The following is a 27,341-nucleotide window of genomic DNA, read 5'->3' as shown; positions in this document are numbered from 1 at the left end:
GTATAGGAAGAATGTGGAGGGTTTGGAAAGTATGCAGGGGAGGTTTACCAGGATGCTGCCCAGTTTGGAGGACATGTGCTATGAGGACAGGTTGGACAAGCTGGGGCTGTTTTCTCTAGAGGGGCAGAAGCTGAGGGGAAATTTGATAGACTTATAAAATTATGCGAGGCATAGTTAGAGTCAACAGCCAGTATCTTTTCCCTAGGATTGAAATGTCTAGTACTAGAGGACATGTATTTAAGGCGAGAGGGAGAAAATACAAAGGAAATGTGTGAGGCAAGTTTTTTTTAAACACAGAGAGTAGTGGGGGCCTGGAATGCACTGCCAGGGGTGGTGATAGAGGCAGATGGCATAGGAGGGTTTAAGATTGGCACATGAATATGCAGAGAAGGGAGGGATATGGTCAACCTGCAGGGAAGAGGGATTAGATTAACGAGGAGCCATTGGTTTAATTAGTTCGGCGCAACATCATGGGCCAAAAGACCTGTCCTGTGCTGTACTGTTCTATGTTCTCTGCACTTTTTCAAGGACCTTTACATCCTTCTTTACTCTGGTATCCAAAACTGAACATAATATTTTATTTGTGCTTTAATGAGAGATTTATAAAAGTTCAGCATAATTTTTCTGCTTTTGCACTGAATATTTATAAAAGTCCAAGATCCCATTGCTTTGCTAACTATTGTTTCAATATCTTGCCACTTTTAAAGACCAATGCACAGGAACGGTGCTGTTAAGTCTTTATTGACTTTCTCCTCCCCTTCTGCCAAAATGTAGCACCTTACAGTTCTCTACATTAAATTCCATCCGCCCGTTGCAAGCAATTAGTATCATCCTCACTGCCTGCTACTGTACCATTAACAAGTTTGAAATGTAATATTCCATTATCCTCAAAAGAAGCATTGTTCCTAGCTTTGACTCTTGGAGACACCACTGTTTACTACCTGTCTATTTTAAAAAGTCATTTACCATGACTTACTATGTTTTCTGTCATTAAGCCAAATATTTTCCTCGTGCTGAGATTAATCCTCCAGTGCCATGAATCTCAGTTTTGTTAACCAGCCTTTTTTATGTAATACTCAGTTAAATGCTCCCTTAAACATCCACAGCACTCTCCTCATCAAGCATAGAGTCACAGAGTCGTACAGAGTAGAAACAGGCCCTTTGGCCCACTGCATTTATGGTGACCATCATCCCTATCAATACGAACCCTACTTGCCTGCATTAATTCCATATATTTCTGTGCCTGTCAACATATCTCTTAAATGTTGCTACAGTTTCAGTCTCTACCACATTCTCTGGCAGCTCATTCCAGATATCAACTACTCTTTGTGTGAAATATTTACTCCTCAGATCTCCTTTAAACCTCCTCCTTCTCACCTTAAACCTATGGCCTTTAGTTTCAGACACCCTGTCATGAGAAATAGATACTAGCTCCCAACCCTATCAATGCCTCTCATAATTTTATAGACTTTAATCATGACACCTTCTTTGCTCCAGAGAAAACAGACTGAGCTTGTACAACCTGAGGACTGGAGAGTGGCTAATGTGGTACCGTTATTTAACAAGGGTAGCAAAAACAAACCAGGAAACTACAGACCAGTGAGTCCGATATTGGTGGTGGGTAAATTGCTGGAGGAGATTCTGAGGGACAGGGTCTGATTTGGGATAGTTAGTAATGGCTTTGTGCATGGGAAGTCGTGTCTGACAAATCTCTTGGAGTTCTTGGAGGAGGTAACCAAGAGGGTAGGGCAGTGGATGTTGTCTGTACAGACTTGAGCAAGGCCTTTGACAAGGTCCCTCATGGCAGGCTAGTCTGGAAGGTTAGATCACATGGGATCCAGGGGGAGATAACGAATTAGATTCATAATTGGCTCAGTGGTAGGAAGCAGAGGGTGATTGTCAAGGGTTGTTTCTCAGACTGGAGGCCTATGTCTAGTGGTGTACCACAGGGATCGGTGCTGGGACCTTTGATGTTTGTAATTTATATCAACGATTTGGATGTGAATGTACAAGGCGTGGTTGGTAAGTTCGCAGATGATACCAAAATAGGTGGTGTTGTAGATTGTGCAGAAGATTATGAAAAAGTACAAGAGGATCTTGATCAGCTAATTATGTGGGCTGAAGATTGACAAATGGCTTTCAATCCAGATAAATGTGAGGTATTGCATTTTGGGAGATCAAACCAGGGTAGGACTTATACAGTGAATGATAGGGCCCTGGGGAGTGTTATGGAACAGAGGGACCAAAGAGGGCAAGTGCATAGTTTGCTGAAAGCAGTGTCACAGGTAGATAGGGTGGTGAAGAATGAGTTTGGCACACTGGCCTTCAGTCAGGGCACTGGGCATAGGAATAGGGAAGTTATGTTGCAGTCATATAAGACATTGGTGAGGCCGCACTTGGGAGTATTGTGTACAGTTTTGGTCACCCTTGTTATAGGAAAGATGTTATTAAACCAGAAAGAGTGCAGAAAAGATTTACCAGAATGCTGCCTGGACTTGGGTGCCTGAGTTACAAGGAGAGGGTGCATAGACTAGGACTTTATTCCCTGGAACTAGGAGATTGAGGGGTGACCTGATAGAGGTATACAAGATCATGAGGGGCATAGACAGGGTGAAAGCACATAGTCTTTTCCCCAGGGAGGAGGTGTTAAAAACTAGAGGGATTGGGTTTAAGATCAGAGGTGAGAGATTTAAAAGGGACATCAGGGCCAGCTTCTTCACTCAAAGGGTGGTGCATATTTGGAATGAGCTGCCAGAAATAGTGGTTGAGGCAGGCACATTAGCAACATTTAAAAGCCATCTGGATATCTACATGGATAGGAAAGGTTTAGAGGGCTATGGGTCGAATGTGGGCAGATGGGACTAGCTCGCTGGGCAACAGAGTTGGCATAGACGAGTCGGGCCGAAGGGCCTGTTTCCATGCTGTATGACTCTATGACTCTGTTATCTCTTCTGATAACTCAAGACCTCCAATTCTGGTAACACCCTTGTGAATCTTTTCTGCACCCTCTCTAGATGAATCATATCCTTCCTATAGTGTGGTGACCAGAACTGCACATAATACTCCAAGTGTGAGCCTAATCAACACTTTGTACAATTGTAACATGACAACTCAACTCTTATACTCAGTGCTTCAGCTGGTGAAGGCAACCTTGTCTAGCTGTGCTCCCTGAGGTCTCTCTGTTCAATAATACTCCCTAGGGCCCGGCCAATCAGTATGTATGTCCTGCCCTTGTTTAACTTCTCAACAGGCATCACTTCAAACTTGTCTGACTTAAATTCCATCCGCCATTCCCTTGCTCACTTTCCCAGTTGATCTATATCCTGCTGTAACCTTAGATAACCTTCTTCACTGTACATTATACCACCAATTTTGGTGACATCTGAAAACTTCCTAATCATGCCACCTACATTCTTATCCAAATCATTAATATATGACAAACAATAGAGGACCCAGCACCAATCCCAGCTGCACACACTGGTCACCTGACTCCAATCAGAAAACCAACCCTCAACCACCACACTCTTCCTCATACCACCAAGTCCATTTTGTATCAAACTGGCTAGCTCACCCTGAATTCCATTTATTCTAACCTTCTGGACCAGCCTACTATGTGGCGATCTTGTCAGAGGCCTTGTTAGAGTCCATGCAGACAAGGTCTACTGCCCTGGTCAATCCTCTTGGTCACCTCTTTAAAAAAACTCAAATTCGTGAAACATGATTTCCCACACACAAAGCCATGCTGACCACCCCTAATTAACCCTTGCCTTTCCAAACACAGATAAATCATGTTCCTCAGAATCCTTTCCAATAACCTTCCCACCACTGATATAAAGCTCACCAGCCTGTAGTTTCCTGTCTTATCCCTGCTGCCCTTCTTAAATAAAGGCACTGCATTAGCTTTCCTCCAGTCTTCCAGTACTACATCTGTGGCTAATGAAGATACAAAAATCTCTGCCAAGGCCCCAGCAATCTCCTCTCTTGCTTCCCATAACTTCCTAGGGTACACCTGGTCAAGGCCCAGGAATGTATCCACCTTTGTGTTTCAAGACCTCCGCCACCACCTCCTTTGTAATGTTGATATGGTCCAGGATATCAAACTTACTTATCAGTCTCATGTTCCCTCCCCTGAACTCACTAGCTTCCATGTCCTTCTCCATGGTAAATACAGACAAGAAATATTCATGTAAGACCTTTCCCATTTCCTGCGGTTCCACACATAGATCTCACACTTTCCCTAGCTACCCTTTTGCTCTTAACATTCTTACAGAATCTTTCCCCTTTACCTTATCTGTCAGGGATATCTCTTGGCCCCTTTTTACCCCACTAATTTACTTCTTAAGTGTACTCCTATATCCCTTATACACCTCAAGTGATTCGCTTGATCCCAGCTGCCTGTACCTGACATAAGCTTCCTTTTCCCTAACCAGGCCCTTAATATCAGTTGTCAACCAAGATTCTCTAATCTTGCTGGCCTTGGAAGATGATCACCCTGAACTCTTCTTATCACATTTTTGAAAGCCTTCCACTTGCCAAATATCCCTTTACATGCAAACAGCCTCTCCCAATCAACTTCTGCACGTTCCTGTCTGATTCCATCGATATTGGCCTTCTCCCAACAGAAGTTTGACTGTTGGGGGAAGACCAATCTTTCTCCATAACTATCTTGAAACTCATAGAATTATGGTCACTGACCCAAAGTGCTCCCCTGCTGACACATCAACCACTCGTCCATTTCCTATGAGGAGATTGAGTGCAGTCCCTTCTCTGTTACTTCATCAAAAAATACAATAAAGCAAATCAAACATGACCTGCATTTAACAAATCTGTCTTGACACCCCTTAATTAACTCAACTTTCCAAAAATGTGTGTTAACTCTGGTTCCTGATTACTAATTCTACAACCTTACTCATCACTGTTTTAAATTGACTAACCTGAGGTTATTAGGTATGTCTTTACACCCTTTTCTTGACATAATTTCTACTTTTCAACCATCTGTTACCTCCCCAAGTTTATGATAAGCCTTTCCACCATCTTCACTCTTACTTCCCTTAGTAACCTGGGAGACAATCTATCCAGATCAGGCTACTTAACCAGTCAAAACATAGCCAATCTTTCCGGCATAGTCTGGCTCCAGCTGCATACCGCACTCGAACTCCAGATCCCCAGCTCACATTTCAGACTAATTACTGAGTCGAATGCTGAACCATCAGGATTTACCAACAATTAGGCACTGGATTATTAGAGTTTTACTGTATTTACATGCTGACAAAAGATATTTGAATTCCCTTTCATGTTAACTGTCATTTTATTTATCTTTGCCAGTCTTATTTTCCTCCTGACTTCCTCTCAATTCATTGTGTTTAGCCTTGTTCTCACTTGAAGGATTCACCTGACATGCATCATACATCATTGGAGTTCAGCAACAAATGGTTCCAAGACTTTATTAAGCTAATAACCCTAGTGGCAGTCTGTAATGATCTAATGGCAGAAAGATTTACATGGTGTGATCTTTAAAGGTGCTGGCAGTGATGGAGCTTGTTGGTAGGTTATATTGAGCTGTGCAACATTAACTCTGATGGCTTTCTGTGAAGTTCTGCCCTCACGAGCACCACACCTGTGGAGGTAGACGGGACCTGTCCAAATTTTCTACTATGGGAATGTTGACAGGTTGGTGTCATGTGAATCTTATTTTGCTTGACAACTCAGTACATCTATCTCTTCACCTTCTCTTCCTTCAAATTAAAAAAAGCAAATATAAGAGATACTGTCAGAACTCCATAATGCATATCTAGGATCAAGGTGAAGCAAACTGCATCCCACAGCAGAAAGAAAACATGGACAGTAGATTAAGAATGGAAAAAAAACTAAGAAATAATTTTTACCAGAATTATTTCTGAAGGACCTTTTTCCAATCACTGCCCAGCAATGCTGGACAATCATGTTATGAGACATTCAGTCATCCTAATGTTTGACCAACAGAAATTGGTGTGAATATTCCACAATTTCTCACAAGTACTGACATAAGCATTAACCCACTTCAGGGAAGCACTTCCAATACCACAAAGTCCATTTCCCAGAAATGCAGTTGGCTGACACATTCCCAGTTCCCACAGCTAGTTACCAACTTTACTCATGTGGAAAAAATATTTAATTCAACACTCAAAACAACAACCCTCATGTGGTGACTAACTATGTTACACATATTTCATTAAATGTATTGTGTTTAAATGTGGGAAATGTAATGGTTAGTTTAAGAAGTGATGCACTCCTTCTGCTGTTTATGTATGGCTACCCTGTACTCATGATTCATAGATTCAAAGTTCTCAATACCATCCCAAATGCTCCACCTCCACTTTAGCTGATTCCCAACAGTCAGTGAGGATGCTGCAATTTTTTCCAAGGAAGTTTTGCGCACATCCTTGAATCTTTTCCTCTGTCCATCCAGTAATTGCTTCTCATGGCAGGGCTTGGAACAGAATGCTTATTTTGAGAGTCTGATGTTGGGCCAGCTGAGTGTAACTGGGACATTATCTCATTTATACCCTCTACAATTTTCCTATAATGTGGTGACTGGGATTATAAGCAGTCCTCAAGCTGTGGCCTAATGAGAACTGTATACACATCAAGCATAACCTCACTGCTCTTATATTCTATTTCTTGGCTAATAAAAGAAAGTATCCCATATACAAGTCATAAGAGTTATACAGTCCAGAAACAGGCCATTTGGCCCAACTGGTCCATGCTGACCAAGGTTCCCATCTAAGCTAGTCCCATTTGCCCACGTTTGGCTTATATCCCTTTCCTATCCATGTACCTGTCCAACTGTCTTTTAAACATTGTTAATGTACCTTCCTCAACCACTTCCTCTGGAGGCTCATTCCATATATGGACCACCCTGTGGGTGAATAAGTTGCCCCTCAGGTTCCTATTAAACCTCTCCCCTCTCATCTTAAACCTCTTGCCCTCTAAGAACTCTGGGAGAAAGACTGCGTGCATTCACCCCATCTATGCCCCTCATGATTTTATGCACCTCTTTAAGATCACCCCTCATTCTCCTATGCTCCAATGAATAGCCTGCTCAATCTCTCTCTATAACTCAATTCTTTGAGTCCTGGCAACAGACTTGTAAATCTTTTCTGCATTTTTTCCAGCTCATTGGCATCTTTCCCATAGCAGGGTGATCAAAACTGAACACAATATTCCAAGTGCAGCCTCACTAACATCTTGTACAACTGCAACAAAACATCCCAACTTCTATACTCAATGGCCTGACTGATGAAGGCCAGCATGACAAAAGCCTTCTTCATCACCCTGTCTACCTGTGTCGCCTCCCCGGGTTACAAATACCTAACTTATGGACACCTCGTACATATAACAGAGCATTTGGGAGACCAGCGGGATGGATGGGGATAAATTTGCCGGCTTCCACAGGGCTGCAGGCATCTTCTGCCAGATGGAATAGGGCATTTCTGTCGGCCTTCTCTCCCAACCCCTGAGCCACAGCAATTAGGGGCTGGATCGACCCCAGCAGAGCTGGGAGTGATGAGCGGACTCACTCGCTCACTCACTGAATCAGTGAAGCCAGATGGCGGCTGTTCTTCCCTCGTCTGCTCACACTCCCGGCACAGCTGTTTCTGTGATCCTTTCCCACACACTATTTTTGTTCATTTCTGACTTACGAACAGTTCAGGTTACGAACTGTTCTCAGGAACAAAATCCTGTCGTAACCTGCGGGTTGCTTGTACCTTGTTAACCGACTCACTTACCTGTCCTGCTACCTTTTCGAATCTGTTCTTCCACACCACTCAACATTCTCCCATTTATTGTTGCCCCTCCCCAAATGCATCACCTCACATTTCTAAAGATTCAGTTTGATTTACCTCTCAAAGTACAAAGCACTATACTCTGCTTCTACAAATACAGCATAAATAATTCCATTTCATTCCTTTCAGCATCTGGTCCCACACACATTTCCTCCAATGCCAGACCCTCATGCTCTTGCTCCTGCTTAGACCACAATGGATCTCAGCCTGACCTCCATCCTACCACCCTACACTTGCACATTTCTAACATCTCTTGGTGTCTTCCAATCTGATCCCATGGCCCAGAGCCAGCCTGATAGGATTTACTTCATACCTTTTGGTATTAACACTGAGATTTGTATAAAAACCATACAAGAAAAATGGAAATGACACAGAAATAAAAAAAAGTTAAAAACACATAGCTAGTGAGAGTAGAGAAATGATACAGAAAAGAGCTGAATGAAAGGTCACGGTCTGAAACATTAACTCTGTTTCTATCTCCACAGATGCTCCCTGAGGTGCTGAGTGTGTCTATCATTTCACTTTGATTACAGAAATGACTATCTTGAATACAAAAACACAAAAAAGTAAGAGCAGGAGTAGGCAACTGGCCCACATGTCTGCCCTGCCATTCAATATGATCATGGCTGATCTGCCTTAAGCCTCAACTCCTGGGCCTATTCCTCATCGCTCTCAATTCCCCAATGTTTTCCTAACCTCCGTAACTCTCTGGGGTAGAGAACTCTAGATATTCACACCCTCAGCAAGAAGAAATTCCTATGCATCTCAGTTTTAGATGACCACCTACTTATCTTGTACCAATATCCCCTAATACTCTAAAGTATACAGGTCTAACTTTAAGCTGTTCGTGATAAGACAATTCTCACATGCCAGGATTTAGTGAATCTTTTCTGGACTGCCTCCAAGGTGAGTATATCCTCTTTAAATAAGAGACTAAAACTGCATATGGTTCCCTAGGTAGGCGTCACCAACATCCTGCACAATTGTAACGATATTTCACTATTTCTAAGCTCCAATCCTCTTGCAATAAATGCCATGTGCATTTTCTTGCAAACTCCTTGTTTCACCTGCTTGCTAACTTTTCATGGAAGCGATCATCAGTGATCTTGAATGCATTCTCCAAGTCATTAATATTTATAATAAATAATTGAGGGCCAAGAACGTACTCCACCAGTTACATCCTTCCATCTTGAAAAAGACCCATTTATTCCAACTCTGTATCTTCTATGTGATGATCAGTCATCAGTCCATGCTAATACACCTCCCCCATATTGAGAGTTCTTAGTTTGTGCACCAGCTTTTTATATGTCACACTTACTACATGTACAGGTTTCCCTCTACTGACTCTGCTTGTTACATCCTCAAAAAATCTAGCAAATTTGATGAATGTGTTTTCTTTCATAAAACCATGTTGACTTTGTTTGATTGCATTAAGCTTCTCTAAATGATTTGCTATTTCATCCTCGAATATAGATTCCAGCATCCTCCCAAAAACATATGTTGAACTAACTGGCATATAATTTTGCCCTTTGTCTCCTTCCCTTCTTGAACAAGGGTGTCACATGTGTGGTTTTCCAATCCACTGGTACCCTGCCAGAATTCTTGAGTTTTGAAAAATTTCAACTAATGTTTCAACTCTCTCTGTGGCCACTTCCTTGAATACACTTGGATGCAGGCCTTTGGGTCCTGATGACTGGTCTGCCTATAGTTCCATTAGGCTTTCCATTATCTTCTTGTGATAGGGATTATTGCAAGTCCTTCCATGCTATTTGAAACTAGCTCATCAGCCAACTTTGGGATATCTGTAGCGTCCTCCACCGCGAAGACCAAGATAAATTATTGGTTTAAATTATCTGCTGTGTTCTTGTTTCCTATTATTAAAGCCCCAATCTTATTCTCCATGGGTCCCATTCTTACCCTAGCTACTCTCTTCTTTTTACAAACCTATGGAAGCTCTTGCTGTTTGTTTAGATATTACTTGCCAGTTTGCTCACATAATCAATTTTCTCCCTCCTTATTTGCTTTTTAGTCTCTTGCAGCTGGTTCCTCTAAAATTCCCAGTCCTTTGATCTATCACTGGTTTTTGCCACTTTGCATGGTTCGGTTTTTGATTTAATATTTTCCTTTTATCTCTTTTGTAAACAATAGATGATTTGGGTTCTGTAACATCTTCCTTTGAGATACAATCCCAGATCTACTTCACATATTCCTCTTCCATGGTATCCTTGCCACTTTGGTTAGTCCAATCAATAGACAGATTAAAATCATGCTTCTTTGAACACAGAATCCAGGTAACTCTCCCCCTCTGGGATGTGTCACAGCATCTGAAGCTCAGACTCCAGCTTATCAACCCTGAGGCAAAGTTCTTCGGCAGCCAAATTTGCTGCAGATGTGGTTACTGTAAACAACATTGGAATCCAATAGTTCCCATATGTTGCAATTATAACACATTGCCTGACCAGTTATCTTCATTCTATTTAATTAAATAAATTGGATTTGATTATTTTAAATATGCACTCCTTAGATATACCAATGACCCTGATTTAAATCTTTTGTTCAATCTGAACAGACTGCAAAGTCACTCACCCTTCTTAAAAGTGATAAAGTGACTTAAGGCATCCGAAGCTTATGGAAAGCTCTATTTGAATGTAAGTTTTTTTTCCTTTCTTCTGCATCTCCTTTGTTACACAATTCCCATTTTGTCTTAATATATCCCTGCAGCTTGGGATATTTACAGTAGAACATTAGATCCAAATCATTATTGATTCAACAGCTATGTAAAATACATTCACATTTACCTGTACCTCCCCTAATATCATCTAGTGCATTCGGTGCTCTATGTGTGGCCTCCTCTACATTGGCAAGACCAAATGCAGACTAGGTGACTGTTTCGCAGAACACCTGCGCTCCGTCCGTAACCACAATTTGCATCTCCCTGTTGCCAATCACTTCAACTCCCCCTCCTACACGATCACTGATATGTCAATCCTCAGCCTCCTCCACCGGCAGGAGAAGTCCAAGCGCAAACTGGAGGAACAGCACCTCATTTTCCATCTTGGAACCTTGCAGTCTAATGGCATGAACATTGAATTCTCCCACTTTAAGTAATCCCCACAACTGCACCCCCCCCCCCCCCCCCATCCAACCATGCCTCTTCTTTTCTTCCCTCTCTCTCTTTTTTCTACACCCCTTTTTCCTCCTTACCTTTGACCCATCCCCCAGTGGATCGCTCTCCCCCCCTCCCCTGCACCTGCCTATTACTATCTTTTACCTGCATCTACCTATCTCCACACCGCTTCCCCTCTTTTGTCCACCTATCACTGCTCTGTTTTTCCCTCCCATTTATTGGGCTTCCCCTTTTCCTATCTTCAGTCCTGAAGAAGGGTCCTGACCCAAAACGTTGACCTGTTTTTCTCCATGGATGCTGCCTGGCCTGCTGAGTTCCTCCAGCATCATTGTGTTTTTCACCTAGATACTCCATTAACTGCAGCCCTTTGTTTCTCTACATTCACATTTTAATTTGGATAAACTAAATCGTAAGTACACCTTAGTTGATAGACACAAGGCCAAATTTCATTTGAATTTTATTTTTGGAAGTTATATTTGCCTTCTCTATAATTGTGTCCAAAAGTTTAAGTAGTGATGTGTCTGTACTTGCCAAGTGATCAGTTTGTTGTGATTAATTATTTCATTTTAAAAATGAGAAAATAATAATGTAAAGATTTTGAGAAAACTCACATAAAAACAGAAAAGAATAATAGCATCAATACTTTACCCATTATCTACACCATTCAATCCTATCTTCTTTCCAATATCTCCAACTATTAATCCAGGCTTTGAAAATAGGGTTTTGGGGTCTCTGATCTAAATACAAAAAACAATCCATGGAAATCAAACAAAATAAAGGATTAGAAAAGGACCATTCAATGCTAGAGTTCAAACGAGGCCAATAGACAGAATAACAGCAGGCTGCTATTATACAAGTAATGTGGACAGTTGGATGAATTAGTTTTCTTGAATCAAACATTCTGCTTCACTGTGGCTGGCAATGACTTATCTCCCACTTTCTTCCCTTCTTCACTGTTCTCCTCCCTCCTAGAACTGTGATAAGAGTTCCTTAATGCAACCAATAAAATGTATGAGACAAATGAGCTGATGACTGATGAATTAGCTTTCTTGAAATTTTTGCATTAATCTTTTGCTAGACATGTGGAAATATATTTTAATGACTACAAAAATATGGCTTAAGGGAGGGCAGGAATGGCAGGAGTCACGGAGGGGAGAAGATATTGAAGCAGATCACAGCTGTGTCAAGGGATTAAATCTTAGAAGGATCATTAAACAAGGCTATATGGACTGTACTAAGGAAAAAATAGTGGTAATATACTGAACATACATTCCAAACAACATTCAATTTCCCCTTTTTTGTTCTTGGTCACCTGAGAATCAATGGGATACTAAAGAGCAAATTTGTGGGAACATTTCTAACAAATACAATCAACACTAGGGCAGTATTAGTGGGGAATATTAATTATGCAAGTGTTCCCTGGAATATAGTCACTGTGAAGCTCCAGGGGGCACAGAATTCCTAAACTGCGCTTAAGAGAACTTCTTTCGCTAATATGTCACAAATCCAACATGAGGATGCTCAAGTCTAGATTTAAAGAATGAAGCTGGACAGGCAGAAGATGTATCATTGGGGAGAGTACTTTAGTGGCACCAGTCATAATTCAGTTATAATTAACATAATAATGGGTAAAAGTAAATAAAATGGGAATTAAAGTTCCAAAGTGGTGTAAGGCTAATTTCACTGGGTTAAGAAGTTACTTAGCAAAAGTGGACCAGAGTTGGCTACTTAACAATCTATTGGGTGGCATTCAAGGAGATTCAAGAGATTGCAATGAACAAAGACTGTTATATATTACCTTTATTAACCTCACAACTAAAGATGATTCTCAGGAAAATTGCCTGCCTGCCAAAACTGTTCAGTGTGATATATTTTTGCGACAACAGCACAGGTAAAATTAGCTACAACAAGGCAACATCGGTATCATTTGAGCTCAACAGTTGGGTCAAACAAAGTTGTTCTGTAGCTGACACTCTTTGGCATATTTTTTTCATTATTGCCATCATGTTCCTTCAGTTCATCCACAGGGGTGTCTTCCTACACCAGAAATGACAAAAGTGTAAAGGCTTGCCTGTCTGAGATGCAAGTCAAAAGTGTACCAGTTCCTCATCAGGCATTTGGTTTATGCTGATGATGCCATACTAGTATGACCCATCAAGGAATACTTCCAGTGAATAACAAATATACTTTGTCATGACTATGATGAGTTCATAGGCCTAGGATGCTGCCAAATCACAACTGATAATGTGTTCCTGAAGGTTGACATCTCATCATATCTAGACTCTATAACTGCTTGCCATCTATCACTTGGTGCTGAAATTAACATGTTCATTGAAAAATCTACAACTGTTATGTCCAAATTAAGTAGGAGAGTAAGGACCAACTGATGGATTACACCAATCTGCGAGTCTACTAAGTCTGTGCCTTTAGTACATTAAACCATAACTTGAAATATATATATATAAGGCATTAGAAAAGGCTTAACAGTGTCCACTTTCACTGCCTCAGACATATCCTAGGCATTTTTTGCAGGACAAGCTCAGCAACTAGGGCATCCTGGAGTTGGCTAAATCTATCCCCATGCATTTGTCACAAAATCAACAATGCTTATGGTGGATCTGATGCATGCATTGGGTTGACAATGGTTGCATTCCCAAAGACATTATGCATGGTCACCTGGCCACAGGGTTATTACCTGTTAGATATACATACCTCTGTTATAGGACTAATTGTAAGCAAGATATGAAAATAGTAAGCATTTACTCAACAAATGGGAGACAGCCACCAACAGTTGGGACCTCTGGAGACTGAATGTTTAGGAAGGCATCAGAAGAGGTGGGGAGAAATGGAAAGCTCAGCTGGCTGAGAAAGGTTCCACAGCAAACAGAGGATAGCAAATCTTTCACCTTCTTGACCCACAGCCTTCATCTGCCACATCAGATGATACTCAACAGAGTTGACCATCAAAATGTAAACATCATCCTGTGAAATGGAAGGCTGCTGAACTGAGAATTGTGGTCTATAAACACAGATGCTTAACACCAGCAGAAAAGGTAGGTAAGGTTGTTTAAAAGGCACATGGGATATTTTTGTTCATTGGCTGAGGTACAGAAGATTACAGCAGGGAAAATTTGTTAGAATTGTACAAAATCATTGCTAGATCACACCCTGAGTATAGTGTACAGTTCTAATCACAACAAAGATGTGATTGCACTGGAAAAAATGCAGAGATTTGTAAGGATATTGTCAGGGCAGGAAAACATTAGCTTTGAGGAAGGATTGGATTGGCTGATTGTTTTCTCTTGAAACAGTGAAAATTGTGAGGAGACTTAGTCTGGAAGGTGGTTTAAGACTGAGCAGCACTTTTTGACCTGCTCATGTACTATATGACAAATGACCTCTTTCAGTGTGGTAAATTTTCTATGATTATATGATTGCATTGGCTTTATCTTTATTCAAAGGATCATCAACATTTTTTGTAATTATTTGTGGAAAATATTGCAGTCCAGCAAATACTTCATTCCTTGTAGCTATTAGAATTTTCTGATTGGTTTTAACCATTATTTAAACTGTGTTTATCTTATGCTATAATCCTATCATGCATTATTCATAAAAATAATTACGAATGGGGCTTAATAGTAAACAGCAAGCCTTACCTGAACAATAAAAGCATGAAGCCCATGACAGACTCCATCTGGTGTATAAAGCTGTGCAAATACTATAGCATGTGTGCTATTTTTCCCCATGTTTCCAACCCAGAACTTGGCTGCTTCAAAATCAGGAGAATTGATGATAAATTCCTAATATACCAGAAAAATAAAGAGCCAGATATAATTGTGCGTTTTTTTAAATTTGCATAAACAATGTATTAGAAAACTCTATGATTACTGCAAACAATAATGGTATATAACTAAATGTAATGATTTCACTGTATGGGATTATTAACAGAAGACACTGATAGACACATGGAAACACACTGAATTAGGGCCCAGGAAAGGCAGGATTATTATGTAAACATTCTTGGCTTCAGGGATTTTGGATGATAGGCAAGATAAAAAGGTAGTGGCTTTAAGAACCAGTGAGAGATCTGAGAAAGGATCCTATGTCAGAATCATCAAATAAGGGCGCATTGAACTAACAAACTAAACAGGAACAATCATATTATTGGGAGTGCACTATGGATCCTTGGGAGATAGAAGAGCAGATATATGATGACTGTAAAAGCATTACGACAGTCATGTGCAGGGAGAGGTGGAGTGGTTCATTTTCCCTGAATTGAGATGCATCCAATATAAAAAATATAGAGGGTGTGTAATTCCCAAGTTGCATTTAGGACTACTTTTTTTTTAGCCAGTATGTAGCAAGCCCAAAGCCCAACGAGAGGTAGTGGGATGAGGAGTGGGAGGAAATTATGGATTCAGTTTCAGGGAAAGAAGCTAAGTAGATAGAAAGGGTATCCATGGGAAAGATCTTTTGTGGTATTGATCATAATTCATTTGATTTAATTCACTTTTGAAATAGGATAAAAATAAAATAAGAATAAAGCTTCTTATTTGGGGTAGGCTGATTTTACTAGATTGGGAAGTAATTTAGCAAAAGTGGACTGGAAACTCTCAGATCAGTGGAAGCCATTTAAGCAGGAGATTCAAGGGGTTCAGGCTAAACATGTTCCTCCAAAGAAAAAGGGATGAAAAAAGTATAATAAGGCAAACAAGGAAGCTTATGTGATACCAGAAGTAAAAAAAAAGGTTGGGAATAAAATTAAAAGGATATTTTGGGAGTTCTGCTTTATTTCCCCAATTCAAGCTTTATTCCTTGAAGTGCAGCAAAACCTCCCTAAAGCACTTCTTTTTTAAACTGCATTCAAGCTTTGATCATTCCCTTGGACTTAAGGTAAATTTCTTTTTGTGTATTTTTCCAGAAAATAGTAAATGACCTCATAAATCTAAGTCCATGCCAGATGAAGTCTTAAATCTAAGGTGTCACAATGGACATCAGTTGCATTAATTGTTTAAATCATTGCATTAATTGCTTAAATTTTTGAAGCTGCTGGATCTCATGCAGAATTTCTTGCAGTTTGAAAGTCATCATCATCTGTTTACAAAGGTGAACAACAGAATCCACTGTGACTCTGTGTAAGCTACAAGTGGAAAAGGGTTAATCTCCCTGCAGGTTATCCACTTTGGTAACATTTCAATTTATAGATTACAGTAAACATTCTTTTATAGTCCTTTTTGATTTTCAAAATCCATAATGTAGACATTGTGAGTTAAAATCCAAAACCACAACTAATATCTCCGTTACCCTAAGGGAAAGAAACATCCTCATTAAGGAAGGCAACATTAAGATGATTCCCCAATTGTTCCCAAACTATTTCCCAAAATGCCAATTCAAGATATTCACAAATTGACACGTTTTAATAAGATCTCATCTCTGGAAGTAGAGTTTCTCACATAGCTCACAACATTAATCCTATTTGCACAAGGCCATTGTAGAACTCATGTCTTATTCCATCCAATATTGATTCAAATTCATACTTATTAATGAATAAGCCATAAAAGACAGAAATACAGACAGCACATGCTTGTAAACGAACACAGTAAATTACACCTTGCTGCTATTCTTTCTTCAGGTACCGTTGGGTTTCTTCAGATAACTGGAAAAACTATATTAAACTGTTAAGAAAGTAATTCATATCCTTGTTCACAATAGATAAAAACAAACATTACCAACTACATAGACAAGATTATAAATGGTTAACAGCTTTAAGATCTCAGCATAACTGTGAAAGGCAGCAGACGGAGTCTCACACAGTTGTCATATTCTCACAGGTTCTTAAAGTGACACTACCCCTTACCCAGCAGCTAACAGCCTTCTCTCTCTTCTGGCTGGCAGCATGTCACACTCCAGGAGGAAGGACATTATTACCCTTACCAACAAGTAGAGGGGGAGAGGGAGGACATCAGGAATTGGAGACCCATTTTGCTCTTGAATGTGGATTATAAGATCCTGTCCAGTCCATTGCCAACTGGGTCAAGTGTGCTCTGGGACCAGTGATCCACCTGGACCAAACCTGTGCTGTACCTGGCAGGAAAACCTTTGACAGCCTTGAGCTACTCAGGGATATTATCACTTATGTGCAGAACAGAAGGGTGGATGCCTGCCTGGTCAGCTTGGACCAGGAGAAGGCCTTTGACAGGATATCACACACGTACATGATAGAAGTGCTCTCCAAAATAGGCATTGGGGAGGGAAATGGAAATTGGATCCAACTGCTCTACACAGATATCTGTAGTGCAGTCCAAATTAATGGGTGGGAGACAAATAGCTTCCCCATCAAGTCTGGAGTCAGGCAGGATTGTCCACTCTCCCGTCTTGTTTGTGTGCTGCATAGAACCCTTTGCTGAATCCATCAGGAAAGACGAGAGCATAAGAGTGAATACGTTGCCAGGCAATGGAGGCACACAAATAAAAACCTCCTGTACATGGACAATGTCGCTGTCTTCTGCTCGGATCCACAGTCAGCTCGCAGGTTGATCAACATCTGTGACCAGTTTGAGTTGGCATCAGGGGCCAGAGTCAACCGCAGGAAGAGCGAGGTCATGCTCTTCAGCAACTGGCCTGACCGATCCAACGTCCCCTTCACCGTCAGGTCCAACTACCTGAGGATGCCGGGGATTTGGTTCAGGAGGGCTGAGGCATGTAACAAGAATTGGCTGGAGCAGATTGGGAAGGTCAAACAAAAATTGGATTTGTGGAAATGACGTTCTCTATCAATAACTGGGAAGAACTTGGTCATCAGGTGCATGTGCTCTCCGGGCTGCTGTACTTGGTGCAGGTGTGGCCTGTTCCCCACTCCTCCCCCTCGGTAATCACTTGGGCCATCCTCCTGTTCATTGAGGGGTCCAAGATGGAGCAAGTCCGACGGGTCACGATGCACAAGTCCACAGAGAATGGGGGCAAATGCAACATTGCCCTCATCCTGATGACCACCTTTGTGCGTGGCTGCATCAGGCTGTGTGTGGATCCAAAGTACGTGGGCACCAAGTGTCACCACATGCTAAGGTTCTACCTGTCCCTGGTGTTGCGGAATATAGGCCTGGCCCCGTTGCCACGAAAGGTCCCAGTCAGCCGGACGTTGTCGCACTACCTGTCCTTTGTGGAAGAGTACTTTCAAGCAAACAGCTTTGACCACAAATCCATCAGGCGGTGGTCAGCGTGGAACGTCCTGCAGACAATGTGGGACAGGGAAACTTGTTGATCTTCCAGCACAGCAAGATGTCTGTAAGGGAATGTTGCTCATTGGCACATTCCAGGCTGCAGGAGTATGTGCTGAGGGATCCACTGAAGCTTAGTGCAGCCAGTGCAAAGGCTCTGTGGGGAAGGACCACAGTCTAGGCTCCTTCCGCTACCCCACATGGAGGGGCTGAATCAGGTGGGGAAGCCCCTCAAATATTGAAAGGGTGTATCACCCCAGGGGGCCACATAAATGGCAATAGTGCTATGGTTTAAAAAATAAGTTAACATGACTGAATACAATGACCATGAATGTAAAAGTTTTGCACAGTTTTTTCCTTTGTATAGTTTTTTTTTATTAAGAATAAAGTTTACTTTTGATTTGAAATCTCCATCTTTCTCTCTACCCCTTCTAGATAAAACATAGAATTATTGTCTGTGTTGTAAATTAATTACAATTCCACAATTCTACAATTCTATGAACAGGTTGCAAAAATGACTCCTTGGCCCAGATCTCAGTGGCTGGTCTCCCTGCCTGGAATTGACAACCACTGTTTCCCCAGGCTTGTGCATACCTGGTCAGGATGCAGAGGGTCAGCTTTGCTGACTCCACCAGCACAACCTCAAAAACAGCAGGACTTCTGGCGGCACAGTGACACAACCCTATCTCTGTCACAACACTACTTCCAAAACACCTTTGACAAATGGCTAGGTTCATTGGCAACTTCACTTGTTGTAAACACCATGAGTAATTTTTTTTTACAAGTTTCAGGCAATTAAAGACCATTTAAATAAATTATTTAAAATGTATTAAAATGAAAATAAACTAAAACACCTAAAACACATAAATCATAAGAATGTAGTGATGTTAAATGATTACAAATTGCAACTTGCTTTTCCCTTTTCCTCACAATCCAAAGCTCTAAAACCCCCATTGAAATGGGGTCTGAGTGGTGAGTCCCCATCACAATATTGAAGAATTTAACAAGATTTTTTCTTTGTCAATGGATTCAAACAACAGAGTGAATTGTCAGAATTGGCATCCTAAAGCAGTAAGTAAGTCTGAGTCTACTGGATACGATAGCAGATTTGCTGACATTTGGGACTTTCTGAAATTTGGAACCACTGGCATTAGCCTGTGAAATTAAGCCAATTAAAGTATCCTTCCCTTCATTGTTGATGCCACTTAGCAACTTCTCATAATCATACACATGGGAAGTTAAGATTGTGGTTTTCTAAGTTCACCTGGGGCTAGAAGGTGGAACCAACAACACCAAGGTTCAAGGAGGACTTTGGAAGGATCCTGGGATTAGACATTGCCAAGTAGTACACCCAGCAGGCCTCCCCTCACTCATCATAAAAGATAAAAGTCAGAATGGTCAGTTAATGGAAACAAAGTACTTTAAGCAAATAGTCAATGATTATAATGCAAATACAAACCTGAGTCCTGGGATCATATTTGGCTGTTGTTCTAATCGCTCTAGTATTGCTGCCATGGCTCAATTCAGTCAAAGCAAAACATCCAAAGATCTACATTGAAAAAAAATTATAGGATCAATGTATAATGAAGCCTCCAATAATTTTTTCAAAAGTATTTGAATATTATTTCAAGGAACCAAATGGAGAGAAAAACGTGGGAACAGGAATACTGAGGGAGGTACATGGTTCTAGCTCCATTTAGTTGAGGGTGAGAAGGCAAGAGGGCGAGGGGGGAAGGGGGAGGAAGAGGGCGGAGAGAGAGAGAGAGAGAGAGAGAGACAGAGAGAGAGAGAGACAGAGAGAGACACACACACACCCTGCTTCCTCTCCCTCCCCCACTCATTCTTTCTCTCACTCTTACCTCTGTCTATCACAAACCTCTCTCTCATTTTCCCATCTCTCTTTGGCTACCCCATCAGTCCCTCCCCTCCCCATTCTTTTCCTTATTTTCTCCCCTCGTGTTCCTCCTTTCTTCTCTTCATTCTCCCCCCACTCCCCTCCCACCCTCTGTCCACTTTAGCTCACATCCCTAGCCTCTGCTCCCTGACCTTTCTCCCGTCTCACCTACCCTCTCGCTCCCTCACCCCTCTCTCCTCTTCCCCAACTCTCTCTCAATGTCCCCAATGCAGATTCTTGCCCCTTAACTCTCTTCTAACCATCCCCCTCTCCCTTTCTCAATCCCCTGCATTTTATATCACCCCTTCCTTTTGCTCTACAATGCATTCCTCCTCCATACACCCCTGCTTTCCTTTTCCTTTTCTTTTTTTCTTTCCCCTGCTTTACCTCTCTCCTTTCTTTCTACTCTCTTGCTCATTTACTTTCTGCCATCTTTTCCTTCCTTTCATCTATCTTTCTTTATCCTCATTCTATTCCGCTTTGTCATTTTTTTCCTCCTTTAACACTTTCACCCCCTTACTCTGCACTTGCCTCCACACACACCTCATTCAGTCTTCTTCTCCCCACCTCCCTCTCTTCTATCCCCACTGTCTTCCTCCCAGTCTCTCACTTTCATCACCTTCCTCCCTGTACTCCCATCGATCACACTTAGCTCACTCACTAACACATTCTTCAATTTCCATCTTCACTTCCTTCTCTCCTATCCCTCTATCTCTTCCTACTCCCTGTCTTTCCTGTCCCATCTCTCTCTCCTGCTCCCATCATCCTGTCCATCCGCCTTCTCTATCTCCTTCCCTTTCATCATCTTATTTCCCTACCCTCTCTTCCTATCCTCTTCCTTCCCATCTTCTGTCCTCTTCATTCTCTCTCTCTTGCTTCCCCTTTCCCAACGTAAATCTCTCTCCCCTCCCTGTAATTATCCATTATCTCTTTGGAGAAACAAGAAACTGCAGATGTTGGAATCTGGAGCAACAAACAATCTGCTGGAGGAACTCAGCCTGGTGAGCAGGATCTATGGGGGGAAAGGAATCATCAATGTTTTGGGTCGAAACCCTGCATCAGGACTGAGAGTGGAGAGGTGAGATGGCCAATATAAAGAGGAGAAGTGGCATGCTGAGAAAGGAGTCTGAGGAGGAGTATAAGATGACAGGCAGGTTGCACCAGGTAGAGGAGGGAAGCATGGGTGGAGTTGGGAGTTACTGGTAGGTGAAAGAGATGGAGGCAGACAAAGAGAGAGAGAAATAATATTACTGAGAGGAAGATGAAGCAAGGTGGGGGGGGAGGGGAGTGTGAAGGTTGGAGACAGCTGCTGGAGGGAGACAAGCAGGAACACAAAGGGCTACCAGTGCTGGACTCTGATAAGTAAAGGAGGTGAGAATTGGAACCTTTAGTGGAGAGATGTATGGCAGATGGGACTAGAACCAGATAGGGGAGGGGGAGATGTACTGTGTGTGTAGTGGGTGGATGGAACCAGGAGGGAGAGGGGACAAAGATGTGTGATGGGGGGGGCTGGGGGGGTTGGTAGATTTGAAGGAAAGGGAACAAAAATAGAGGACCAGAGGAGGATCGGAAGGAAAGAGAGAGGGGGGAGACGGGGGAGGGGAAGGGGGCAAACAACACACCGGAGGGGAGAGTTACCAAAGATTGGAAAACTCAGTGTTCATGCTATTGGGTTGTAGACCACCCAGATGGAATACGAGGCATTGTTCCTCCAGTTTGCATTGGACCTCACCCTGGCAGTAGAGAAGGCTGAGGATGGATGTCAATGTGGGAATGGGAAGGGAAATTGAAATGGCATGCACCTGGGAACTCGGGATGGCCATTGCGGACCCAGTGTAGGTGCTCTGCGAAATCAGTCCGCGCTTGGTCTCGGCGACGTATAGGAGGCCACATCAAGAGCACTGAATGTAGTGTCCTCTCTTCCTTCCTCACACTCTCATCCTTTGCACTCTCTCTTTTCTATCTCTTTCCCTCACTTCCCCACACTCTTTTTCTCCACCTTCATCTTTTGCTGCCCTGATTTATTCTCCCCTCTTCTCATCTGTTTCCCTATCCCACTGATATCTCTTCTTTTCTGCACTTCTTCCCTGCTCTCTCACTACAATCTCCCTCTATCTTCTTTACTCCTTTCCACCTGACTCTCTCCTCTCCTACTCCTATTTCTCTTCCTTCCCCTCTCTAGTCCTTTGTGCTCTCTCTCTCTGGTTCTCTCGCTCGTTGTTCCTTCCCCCAACTTTCTCACCCCCTTCTTCTCTTGCCCTTCTCTCTCCCCCTCTTTTTCGATTCCTTTTTCTTCACCCCACTTCTTTCTCACCACTTATTCCTGCTCCCCATTCTCTCTGTTCCATCTCACACTACCCTTTCCTACCGTTTTCTGTCTTCTATGTGTTTCTCGATTTCTTCCCACATTTTCCTGCTCTCTCTCTCCCCCTCCCTTTCTCTTGTACTGCCTCTTCACAGATCTCCCTAGCCCATTCTCTTTCCCCTTCTCCTATCCCTTTTCTTAAAATTCCATTCCCTCTCTCTATAACCGTTTTTATTTCTCTTTCCCTTTTATCTCTTTCTCTCCCTGCCCCTCTTCCTCCCTCTTTCACACCCATATCCCTGATCCCTGGTCTCCTCTCCTCCCTACTTTCCTCCCCATTATCTTTATCTCCCTCTTCCTCCACAACTTGCCCTCTTATCCCCCTCAACTTTTTCTCTCCCAGCCCCTCTGCTGTCTCCCTCCCCCATTCTCGCTCACTATTTTGGCTCTCTCCCTCTCTCTCTTTCTTATTCTCTTCTTCCCCATACTTTCTTCATGGTCCTACCTTTTCCTTTCCCAATTTCTCTCTCTTCCCACCCCCATCATGCCCTATCCAGTCCGTCTCCTCTTCCTTTTCTCCTTCCCTTTCTTCCTTACCCTCACTCCCTTTCTCCATCTCTTTTCTTTTTCCATTTTCTCTATTCTTTCCCCTCACTCTCTTCTCTGTTACTATCGTCCTCTCTCCCCCCTGTCCCTGCCCTTCTTCATTTCTCTCTCTATGCTCTACCTCTACCCTCTCTTTTCATCCACCTCTCTTTATTTCTCTCACCCATACTCAAAAAATGTAGAAAATTATTAACTTGTAATTATTAAAAGCATTACCTCCATTTTGCTTATAAGCTGTACCCACGGATGATGCCTATCAGATCCCATACTGATAATGATCCCTAAAAACAACTGAAATTTAAACAGATGCAGGTCAGAACACAGATCAGAAGAAATCATTATTCAATTGATTTTATTTTTTTATAGAAATAAATGTTATGAACTAATTTAAAATTATCAAATTGTCAAAAATAATCCTGCTACTAATCAATATAAAAGAAAATTAATTTTAAATGCAGCTAGCAGTATTGAGACCAGAGTTTATATTCACTAAGAGGGATTTCAATACTGACCCTAGGAGCCTCCCAATCAATACAACTTCATCTATGACATACCTGTTTATAACTCCTCACTTTTTCTTCTCTGTAGCTGTTTACCGCTGCATTCTTCCCTGAGAAACACTTTAACTAGATAACATTTCTCTCCTTTGTTACTATAATTCCCAACAACAGAAACTTCACTTTAAAGTACTTCACTAAGTGTAAAATGATTCAGGGCATCCCGAGGACATGAATGGTACAACACAAGTACAATTCTTTCTTATCTCGCCACTCTCTCTTTCAGCCCATTTGCTGCCTGTTGTCAGACTGCTGTCCAAGATTCAATCCTTGATGATCTGCTATTTTTCCAGTTAAAGAATGGAAAGATCAAGCCTTTGCATCCCTCCTTGACTACCGAAAATCTATACCCTTCCACATCCCTCCACATCTACTTTTGTACTGAGCAGATCCTCGTATTCTGTGATATCAATGACAAATTTGACTCAAAACTCAGCACAGAATGTTTACCCTCTGTATCACAAGACCACCCACTTCATCCTCCATAACAATGCCTTCCTGTACCCTTCCCTTAATCATTTGTTGAAACACAAATTTTAAGTCATTTTTCCCTCCAGACACAATCTGGCTTTAAAAAAAGCTGCGTGCTTTTTATTCAGCGTTGTATGTACTCATAAATTATTACAATGTACTTACCTGAGCATTTAGACTATTCATGACACCTAGTGACATGTCATACATATTTAAACAATCAATAAATGCAAGAAGCTTCAGAGGGTTTTGTGAAGCTTCTTCTAAGGTGCAAAAGTCATATTCAAACAGTCTTTTGCAGCGAAGGAAAGTCAGCTCACGATGTTTTTTCCAAAGAGAGATCTTCAGACTGACGAGCAAAAAGTGGATCATTTTCTAGAGCTTGAAATATTTTTTTCTATTTAATGGAAAAAAAGAACAAAATCTTAATATTATGATAGCTGTGACATCATACATATATCCAATTAGCAAAATTTTATTTTTTTTTCTTGAAGTTCACAGCATACAAGCATCGGTTTTCAGAAATGAGGAAGGGTCATTAACTCAAAACATTGATTGGTTTTGCTTTCCATAGATGCTGCTTGGCCGAGTTCTCTCAGTGTTTCTGATTTTATTCCCTGCATAACATATTGTTAAAACTGACATTGTCAATCTCAGAGCTTTGCTCCTTGTTGATTTGTTGCAAATATTCATAGCTCTCAGCATTCAGCACAGCAGATGCTAGCTTTGTAGCCATTTTTTAAAAGGAATTCACAATAGAAATCTCCCATGTTTAACAAGGTGGTTAGGAGCCTAAAGAACCCTTCATGGTGCAAAAATTCATCTAGCAAGTAGTACAGTAAACCCTTAATTTTTGTGGAGGATATCAGCTGTTGTGGATGATGAGAAAAGAAGTCAGAGCTGGTCAATCTACTCTGTTAGGATGCAGTAAATCAAAAGCAAACTACATTTGTTTTGACAAACTGAAACATTCAAGTCATTTATCAATGGCCATTACCACCAGATGGAAGACCGCAAATGCTCAAGAGTTTTTTTTCCATTTTAAATAGACTCTTTTTCATTGACACAATCAAAAAAAAACTATTAAATATAACTTTATGGGACTGTTTTTGAAAGTCTCCAAATACATCAGCATCCCTTCTTATAGTGAACAAAAGTTCATTAAGCAACAAATTAAATTAAATAAAACCCTTCATCATAGCAAAGATTCATCGACTGTATGTTCACCTACTGGGGATCAGCTGTACCAATAACACTCCTTCACTTACTGAATGATGTCACTTCTAAACTTGACTACTCCAGTGCATTCCTAGCTTGGACCACATGCCTCTGCTTGCTAACATTTACTCATGATTAATCAAGGACTTGATTTAAATATTTTAATGTTCAAATATCTCCTTGGTCTTCCTCACCCTGTGTCAGTAATTTCTTCCATCCTTTTAACCCCCTGAAATATCTGTATTCCACTAATTCTGATCTTTTGATAACACTAGAACACAATCTCCCCACTGGCAGGCATGCCTTCAGTTCCCAAGGCCCAAATGTTAGAAGTCCCCCCCCACAGACCTTCTGCTTCTCTACCTCTCCTTCTTCATTAAAAGTATAAAACTATCCTCTTTGACCTTGCATTTGGTTATCTGCCCTAATATTCCCAAATGTGTCTCAATGTCAAATTTTCCTTTGTAAAAAGTGCTATATAAATTGAAGTTGCTATTGTGAGGTTATTCAAGGTGGGGACTTCAAGGATTTTGACCAAGCACAAGCAGGAACAACAAAATATTTGCAAATCAGGATGGGGTGCCACTTGGAGAAATTACAAGAATGGTGTTTCCCATGCATCTGACTCACTGTAACAGGTCTATAGTGGATGCCATCTCCCTGGCCCTACACTCAGCTCTGGAGCATCTAGACAGTAAAGACACCTACGTTAGACTATTGTTTATTGACTACAGCTCTGCCTTCAATAGAATAATTCCAAGCAAACTCATCACCAAACTCCAAGAACTGGGACAACACCTCCCTCTGTAACTGGATCCTTGACTTTCTGACCAACAGACCGCAATCAGTGAGGATAAGGCAGCAATACCTCCAGCATGATTATTCTCAACACTGGTGCCCCACAAGGCTGTGTCCTCAGCCCCCTACTCTATACTCATGACTGCGTGACCAGATTCTGCTCTAACTCCATCTATAAGTTTGCAGATGATACCACCGTAGTAACCCTTATCTCAAATAACGATGAGTCAGAGTTCAGGAAGGAGATGGAGAGAGCTTAGTGACATGGTGTCATGACAACAACCCTTTCCACAATGTCAGCAAAACAAAAGAGCTGGTCATTGACTTCAGGAAAGGGAGCGGTTGTACATGCACCTGTCTACATCAACAGTGCTGAGGTCAAGAGGGTTGAGAGCTTCAAGTCCCTAGGAGTGAACATCACCAATAGCCTGTACTGGTCCAACTACGTAGACGCCACGGCCAAGAAAGCTCACCAGTGACTCTATTCCTCAGGAGGCTAAAGAAATTTGGCATGTCCCCTTTGACACTCACCAACTTTTATCAATGCACCATAGAAAGCATCCTGTCTGGATGCCTCATGGCTTGGTATGGCAACTGTTCTGCCCAGGACTGCAAGAAACTGCACAGAGTTGTTGACACAGCCCAGCGCATCACTGAAACCAGCCTCCCCTCCATGGACTCTGTCTATACCTCTCCCTGCCTTGGTGAAGCAGCCAGCATAATCAAAGACCCCACCCACCCAGGACATTCTCTCTTCTCCCCTCTCCCATCAGGCAGAAGATATAAGAGCCTGAGGGCACATATCACCAGACTCAAGGACAGCTTCTATCCCACAGTGATAAGACTATTGAACAGTTCCTTTATACATTACATGGACTCTTGACCTCACAATCTACCTTGTTTGACCTTGCACCTTACTGTCTACCTGCAATGCACTTCCCTGTATCTGTGACACTTTACTCTGTATTCTGTTATTGTTTTTACCCTGTACTACCTTAATGCACTCTGTACTACCTCAATGCACTGTGTAATGAATTGATCTGTCCCAACAGTATGCAGGACAAGTTTTTCACTGTACCTCGGTAAAAGTGACAATAATAAACCAATACCACTTGTTCTCAAGGCAACAGAAGCCATTATTTTGGGAGGAAGTGCAAAAAGCTCAGCCAGCTCTTACGATTATCTCGCAGGCGATACACATTACAGCCATGATATTCCTGCGGTGAAGGATGTTAAAATGGTGTTGCTAGTCAAGGGCTCCAAGTGTTAACTGGCCTTGATCCATTTAAGCAAATGAACAGTATTCTGTCACATTATTTCCT

General features: G+C 41.7%; 1 protein-coding gene across 1 annotated transcript in view; it reads right to left on the bottom strand.

Moving 5' to 3' along the window:
• acox3 (acyl-CoA oxidase 3, pristanoyl) overlaps positions 1-27,341 on the bottom strand; it is a 120,574-nt gene that overhangs the window by 71,140 nt on the left and 22,093 nt on the right. The window contains 6 exon segments of the mRNA XM_052041392.1: positions 11,602-11,690; positions 14,610-14,753; positions 19,630-19,719; positions 23,192-23,266; positions 24,169-24,330; positions 24,332-24,400. Coding sequence (XP_051897352.1) covers positions 11,602-11,690; positions 14,610-14,753; positions 19,630-19,719; positions 23,192-23,266; positions 24,169-24,330; positions 24,332-24,400 — 629 coding nt within the window.

The sequence above is a fragment of the Pristis pectinata genome, chromosome 2 (genome assembly GCF_009764475.1).
Source record: "Pristis pectinata isolate sPriPec2 chromosome 2, sPriPec2.1.pri, whole genome shotgun sequence".
In the NCBI taxonomy this organism is placed as follows: Eukaryota; Metazoa; Chordata; class Chondrichthyes; order Rhinopristiformes; family Pristidae; genus Pristis; species Pristis pectinata.
Note: the sequence above shows the minus strand (reverse complement) of the source record. Positions and strands in the feature narration are given on the sequence as shown.